The 8,145-nt window shown below is 38.2% G+C and overlaps 1 protein-coding gene across 1 annotated transcript in view; it reads left to right on the top strand.

Annotated features, from left to right (window-relative positions):
• The window catches only part of LOC106867460 (zinc finger FYVE domain-containing protein 26), a 93,341-nt gene that overhangs the window by 21,069 nt on the left and 64,127 nt on the right, over positions 1 to 8,145 (top strand). Inside the window, exons 7-10 of the mRNA XM_052971651.1 lie at positions 2,775 to 2,962; positions 4,823 to 6,151; positions 6,705 to 6,976; positions 7,522 to 7,998. Of these exons, the coding sequence (XP_052827611.1) occupies positions 2,775 to 2,962; positions 4,823 to 6,151; positions 6,705 to 6,976; positions 7,522 to 7,998 (2,266 nt within the window). The remainder of the gene's footprint in view (positions 1 to 2,774; positions 2,963 to 4,822; positions 6,152 to 6,704; positions 6,977 to 7,521; positions 7,999 to 8,145) is intronic.

An 8,145-nucleotide genomic window follows, 5' to 3' on the forward strand; every position in this document is an offset into this window, starting at 1 on the left:
CATGCTTTCCTGGAAATAGCAGTCCTTCAGTATATATATATATATATATATATACATATATATATAAGTATAACTCCATTTTAGCAACTAGTTGCTAAAATAATTGAATTACTCTCAGCTGAATGAAATGAAATGCATATAAGGCAAACAAAGGAAGCAGTTGAAAGTTGTATTTTTCGAAATTTGTGAAAGTGTATCATTGATGTGAATTTACAAGTGGCAGGCAGTTGTTGACAAATAACCACCACAAGTAGAAACATCCTGTTGTTTTCAGACATAGTGTATTTAAAGTTTAATTATGTGTCCTTTTTAAGACAGGAGGGTGAGTTTTCAGGGAAGTTGATTGCTATTTATTTAGGAGTGGTCGCATAGAGGCTGCTTGGTTTGAAGGGTATTCAGCACTTATGTCCTTTCCAGACAGCTCTCTTAAGCCAAAGAATATTTGGAAACAGTTTAACCCTTTTGCTACCAACCCAGCTGAAACTGCCTCTTGCTCTGTAGTACAAATGTCTTGTTTTCAAAAGTTCTGAATTAAAATCTTCCGCCAAATCTTAGTCACAATTTATGTTCCTAACATTAGCTTAATGATAACGAAGTTATTTTACTAAATTCTTTGTCATATTTAAAATTAATTGAAAGAAACACAGATCATCTCAACAGAAATATGGCGACAAAAGGTTAATGTGGTTTGTATCTAATTTGGACTGTTGGAAGTTAGTGGTCAGTGACGAAATTTGAGCAAGGAGGAATAATACGAGGGAATTGTGGAGTGGGAAGAGAATAGAAAAGGCTTCTATATTTCATTGCTTTTTATTCTTTTTATTTTAATTTTTTAAATATATTTATTGCTTTCTGTTTTATTGCCATCTTACCTGTATCGTTCAGCCAATGAAAGAAGCACCACTTTATAATTGTTTTATATATCATCATCATCATCGTTTAATGTCCGTTTTCCATGCTGGCATGGGTTGAATGGTTTGACTGGGGACTAGCAAGCCAAGAGGCTACACCAATTTGATCTGGCAATGTTTCTACAGCTGGATGTCCTTCCTAATGCCAACCACTCCGAGAGTGTAGTGGGTGCTTTTTACGTGCCACTGGCATGGGAGCCAGTCAGGTGGCACTGGCATCAGCCATGTTCGGATGGTGCTTTTTACATGCTACTGGCACAGGAGCCAGTCAGGAACTAGCAGAGAAACTTGGATTTGGTCAATGAACCATTCATCAACACCTGCATGCCATTAGAAAAGTCAGCAAATTGAGTCAATCAGTTCCTGACAAACTTTCTGAGTCTAATTGTATGCAAGGAGTGAATATATGCCCTTCTTTGCTGTCACGTCTCACAAATGAATCTTTTTTAGACTGAATAGTGACTGGCAACAAGAAATGGGTTCTCTATAAAAATGTCAAGTGCTGAAGACAGTGGGTAGGGAAAGGAGAAACAGTGGCACCCCAGGCTGAAGAAAGTCTTCACCCACGTATGGTATTGTTATTTGTTTGGTGGGATATGAAAGGTTTCGTCCACTCTGAACATTTGAACCCAAACCAAATGATAACAAAGGAGATCTACTTTGAGTGGCTTGAGCGGCTTAAGTCAGTGCTAGAAGAAAAATGACCAACTTTGGTTTCAAGATGAAAGGTGTTCTTCCATCAGGATAATGCTTGACCATATATAGCGAGGATGACATTCCAAAGGCTGGAGCAGTTTGAATGGGAAACAATGCCATGCCCACCATATTCGCCAGACACTGCCCCATCTGATTATTATTTATTCCACAGTCTTCAAAATCATTTGGACAGAAAAAATATCAATTCTGTAGACAAAGTCAGAACAGTACTGGAGGAGCATTTTTCATCATGAGCAAGTGGATTTTGGAAGAAGGGCCTTGCAAATCTACCAGATGAATGGAAGAGCATTGTAGAAAATGGAGAGTATATTTTAGATTAAAAACGAACTTAATTTATCTTAATTTTGAAAGTATAAAAAGAAGTATAAAAAATCTACATTATTTATGGGATGACCCAATTTTGCTATTGTACACAATTACTTTAAAAAATTTAAACATTTTAAAGTAAAAATGTTATTAGTTGTATGCCAAATGTATAACTGGTGAAATCTGTCAAACAATCTAAAAAGATAACTCTCATAGCTTTAGTTGTCTTCCAGAACACTCCATGTTAAAATGATAATGGCTTCAGAACATATAGAGTGTTAAAGAAAAAAATTATGATGTTGACTGAGGGGTAAAATATTTAGGTAGTTATAGTTTAATACCAGCTCAGCCATGACAAACAGCAAAGTCATTCCAACTATACTACCTCACTCCTTTTCTATCTATAGTTTTTTTGTATGAATACATTTTCTGCTGTCTCCTTTGGTTTTTGTAATATAGTAGAATGTAGTGTGAGGACAATTTGAGCAGCTGTTTTTAGCAATTCCAGTCACCATGTAGAGGCTCTCTCATTGGCTTGAATTAGTGTAGTTTTTTAACCCCAGGTCAGTCCTAAACACATTCTAGTTATGACCATTGCATTTCTTTATAAGTATCTGGACTACATTATCTGATGTGTTCTTCCTTTATTCTGAGACAGTGAGCTGTGATTTTTTGCAGGATAAGTGACCATTAAGTGAAGGTAACTTTTGGACTCATAAGGAGCTCCCTTAAGTGAAAGTAACTTTTGAACTCATAACCATGTGACCAGTCATCCAGAACTTTAACCTCACAGTCATTGTATTCATGTTATTTTATATCTTCTTTCTTCATTTATTGCAGATCCTTGGTCCATGTTACTGATGGCAAAGAAACTAACATCAACCCACATTGCCAAGCAACAAACATCTTCCAAGGACTAGTCAACCACTCAATGCTCTATGTCCTGCAGCAAGCTACACGCCTCGCTTCTCTCAGAGAACATGAAGTTTTAGACCTGTTACAGAAGGTTTCTCTCACCAAAACTCCAGGTAACACTTGTACTTGCTTTCTTTTTGTTGGTTGTTTGGCCAGTTGTTGTTAAACCCCAGGTCATCCCTGGTCAAGTGGCCCTTCCTAATGCCAACCACTCCGAGAGTGTAGTGGGTGCTTTTATGTGCCACCGGCACGGTGACTGTCAAAACATATTCCCCTGTTCCCCTACTTCATATGGCAGAATTTCTATACAGCTGCATGACCTGCTTGAAATAGCAATCAAGTCTTCCTCAAATCACATATTGCTGTCTTAAAAAAAGAGAGAGGACACATTAAACAATGTAGTCAAGTCAGAATGGTCATTATTAGAATGTTTTCTATCTTAGCTTTGCTTGATCAGGGCTAACTAGGTGCTCAACAACAACAGACATGTACTTAGCAGGAGGAGGTAGAGAAGCAGCAATATCCAGTTGTAAAAACAATTGCTCAAACAAAATTGATCCCACCCATGATAACATGAACAAATGGGTGTAAACAGTTAAAAGCTGCTAGTCATCACATACGAATCTGGCATATTTGTTTACCTTTCCATGGAAAATATTTCAAATTTTATACAGAATGTTAGATATTTTCACATTTTATCCCTTTACATATGCTTTATTTAATTATGTAATTTTTCATTTTTTTAATATTTTTGCATTCAAAATTCTTTCTTTCACTGTCTGACTCTTTTTCTTCATCTCTCTCTCCACACCTCTATTTATGTGTAATTATCTGCCCATACATCAGCATATCTATGTAGCTGTATTTCTGTATATCTACCTGTCTATGTACGTACTTATCCATTTATCATCATCATCACCATCATTTTACATGCTGGTATGGGTTGAAGGGGTTGTCATAGTCTGAGTAAATTTTCCTAGATGGGTTGGAGGATTACATCACACTTGTATCTTCCATCTTTGCCATAGTTTCTATAGTTGGATGCACCTCTTAATCTCAGTTACTTCCCAGAGTATACTAGGTGCATTTTATCATGCCACCAGCACTGGAGAGGTTGTCATGTCTACAATGAATTTAAAGAGTTCTCTCTACCTGACATTGCCACTGTTCATTTGTTAGCTATTTTAATGGAGTAATCTGTGTGTGTGTGTGTCTGTCTGTCTGTCTGTCTGTCTGTCTGAATATATGTATCTATCTATCTGTCTGCGGAGGCGCAATGGCCCAGTGGTTAGGACAGCGGACTCGCGGTCATAGGATCATGGTTTCGATTCCCAGACCGGGCGTTGTGAGTGTTTATTGAGCGAAAACACCTAAAAGCTCCACGAGGCTCCCGCAGGGGATGGTGGCGAACCCTGCTGTACTCTTCCACAACAACTTTCTCTCACTCTTACTTCCTGTTTCTGTTGTGCCTGTAATTCAAAGGGGTCAGCCTTGTCACACTGTGTCACGCTGAATATCCCCGAGAACTACGTTAAGGGTACACGTGTCTGTGGAGTGCTCAGCCACTTGCACGTTAATTTCAGGAGCAGGCTGTTCCGTTGATCGGATCAACTGGAACCCTCGACGTCATAACTGACGGAGTGCCAACCAACATCTGTCTATCTATCTATCTATCTCTCTACCTAAATATCCACCCACCTTTTCATATATTTATCTAGCTAGTCTTCCTTCTTCCTCTCTATCTATCCATCTGCATATCTATCCTTCCAACCATGTCTTACACCCGCTCATCTCTATATCTGCCCTGCCATCTATCTCTACATCTACCCTTCCATTCATCTGCTCTTCTCACCATCTGTTTGGTCTGTACTATTCATTCTTCTCTCTCTTTGTCTTTTGAACCTTCCTTTTTTTCAGTCATCTGTCTCTCTTTTGTTTTTGTTTTCTCTCATTAATTTTCTTTCTTTCTTCAGCCACTGATGAAAAGAAAGTAAAAACTGTGAGGTTTGAAGATCTTGAACAAGACGCTGACTCCGAAGAAGAACCTATCGGAATTGAGCAAGAACGAGATGTTGCTCTCTATCGCAGTTTCTGCATCTTAAAGAATGTGCAGGATGCCATTTTGTATGGAGCCCTGCATGCCCACTCCAGGCTGATGAACCCCACATATTACAACATCCAGAGTTCCTCCCACAATCACAGCTGGAGCAAAGACAGTACACTGAGTGATGCTAGTGAGAGTGGCAGTCGCCTCTCTTCCGCTGCTGGTGAACGGACTTCAGGCTATCTACCCGTGTGGAATTCTGACTTTACTGCTGGTGATATCCAACAACTCTACAACAAGAATGTCTTGCAAAAACTTCAGAATGCCAAAAACCATCTGCGACAGCTTTATCCTCTGGCTTACCGCGTCGAGATTCTGGAAAATGTCTTCTCTTTATTGTTTGTCAGCCACCGAGAACTTCAAGACTCTTTCTTTACTACCGAGACTGATGACACGGATGACAGTGATGAGAAGCAAAGTGTACATGACAGCAACGAGAACCTGATGAACATCAGTATCCAATCTGAAGAGGAATCTGTCTTGTCTGAAATAACACATACGTCTGAAGCAAGCCGTGATATTGGATCATTGCCTCTTGGGGCTGCTGAAAGTATTGAATATGATGTCCCATTTGTAGAGTACTCACCTGAAGAATTACCTAAGATAGAAGAAAGCAAGACTGAGGTTTCAGAGCCAGTTGTTGAAGTTAAAAAGCCATTGCCCCAGCGCCAAGAATCACACATAAAAGAAGCAGAAATAAGAATTTCTCGTTTTAGTATGGACTTGAAAACTGAAAACCGTAATTCTAATACAAAAGTCTCTTCCCAGTTTGGTAAGCCATTACAAATTGGTCTTTTGACCAACGAATACCTTGTACGAGATATTCTGGATTTGTTACAAGAAAGCTTACAGACTTTGAATGCAACAAATTTCCAATTATCAAACACAACTGTGATGAAAGAAGAGAATTTGAATATTCTCGACCTTGAGGAGAACCTACCACTCATTCTGCCAATGAGCATCAACCAGTCATCTCTGAAAAGTCGCATCTCCAAACTGTCACAAGTTGTCAGTGAAGCCCAGTGGAGGTTTCAGCTTGTCTGCAATGACCAAATACCACGAGAGGTCGGTAAGGTCTTGCTGCATGTGTACAATCCTTCTGTTGACTCCATCTGTGATGAAAGTATACGTTTTAGTGATTGTGCCATGTCAAAGAAAAGCAACAAAATGTCCAGTTTATCAGAGATTTCCCTAACATGTGAGTAGACTTTTATCATTGAAATTAAGGACTTACTGGTTGTTTCTATTATAAGACTATTGTCAATGAAATTAGGGAGCCGCAGATTCTATTGCTCTGTAAACTGTGACTGTGTCCAAGTATAGAATTATGGTTGGATTTAATTTTCAGCAGACTTTATAAGTTTGTCTCTTATAGTCAAATATTCTTGGGTGGTAGACTTAATAATAATAATAATAATAATAATTTCTATTATACTATTATAAGCACAAGGCCTGAAATTTTGTGGGTGGGGTGGTTAGTCAATTATATTGACCCCAGTGTTTCACTGGTACTCAATTTATCACCCCGAAAGGATAATAATAATAATAATAATAATAATAATAATCCTATTTACTAGAGGCACAAGGCCTGAAATTTTAGGAGACAGGGTTAGTCGATTACAACAACCCCAGAGTGATGAAAGGTAAAGTTAATCTAGGTAATATTTGAACTCAATGATGGTAATAATAATGATAATAATAATAATAATAATAATAATAATAACAATAATATGTTTTTGTTTTTCCTGTAGCTGGAGAAGATGGTGAAGTGTGGGATTCTCCAGGAATCTGCAGTGAAGGTGCTAGCTATATGAAATCCTCCTCTGCTACTGCATTGCCTTCATCAAAGAAAATATTAAAGAAACCTCGTTCCCGGTCACGTACACCCAGCATGTCCTCTGTGGCTTCTGTCAGTCGACGCCTTTCGTCAGGCATCATTCAAGACATGCTTCTTTCCAACCGAGCATTACTTGTGAAATGCCTGAAACAAGGAAAGTTCATTGAAGCCCACCAAGTCATCAAAGTAAGTAGAAGTTAAGATATATAAATACACACACACATATATACAGAGTTGTTAGTGAGGGATTATCAATCCAGGCAAAATACTTTATCTCTCTGTTAGTACACCAGGCTAACCATATTGCTTAGATTAGTAAAGAGTTCCATGTATTCTTGTGGCAGTGACTGAGGTTATAGTTCATCACCACACAGACACATATGCATATGCTTTATTCATGGATTAACAAAGCAACCGAAATAGAGATGATTACCGGCACTATCAAGGGAATTGCGTGAAGAATTGTGGAAATGTACATGAAATATATATATATATATTTATCCACTAAATGCAGTGTTGAGAACTAATTCTCAATGTTTGATACTATTGTGTGCGTATGTATGTATGCATATATGTATGTATGCATGCATGTATGTATGTATGTATACACACAAGCATGCATGCATACTCATTATCATTATTTCAGTCATTTTCATAACTTTGCCATGGTGATTTTTTTTTAAAGAATATTTATTCTTATTTCTTTGTAATGCAATTTTTTTGTTTACTAGTTGTTCAAGATGGAGGACTCTGCAGAAGTTGCTGAAGTAACTTTCCTAGAAGCCTTCCTCAAAGCTGTGAACCAAATACAAGCCTACTGCAAGCAGGCCCATAACCTCTCCTTGTCAGACTTCACATCTACCTCAAAAGACTCAATGAAACAACTTGCTAGTGTTGCTGCTGCTGGTGTTGCAACTGCCACTATTTCTTCATGTGCTGCTGAATTGCTCTCCATCTCTGTATATCCTCATCTTCCCACACCACAGAACATTGCTAGTTTGGTGCCAAACTATTCTGCCTTTTTCAGTGCTGATAATTTATCAGCTATGATACTCTTTGATCTAGCATGCAGTGCCTGCAAGACCTATGACACATCTAGCATGATTCTGGAGTCTATCAAAGCACATATGCATGCCAAGAAACGCACCTCATCTGGTTTGTCGAATAAGGACATGAATTTTGATTTTAGGCCATCAAAAGAGTGCAAGGTTTGTGCCATCTTCTTTTACTCTTTGTTCTTTCTTGGCCATTTTTCTTTTTTTTTTTCTCCTTTTTTTGCAAGTAATAAGAAACTATAATGTAGTTAAACCTTTCAATACCAATGCACCTGAGATCATCCCTGATTTCTTTAATGC

Source organism: Octopus bimaculoides, chromosome 11 (assembly GCF_001194135.2).
Source record: "Octopus bimaculoides isolate UCB-OBI-ISO-001 chromosome 11, ASM119413v2, whole genome shotgun sequence".
NCBI classification, from domain to species: Eukaryota; Metazoa; Mollusca; class Cephalopoda; order Octopoda; family Octopodidae; genus Octopus; species Octopus bimaculoides.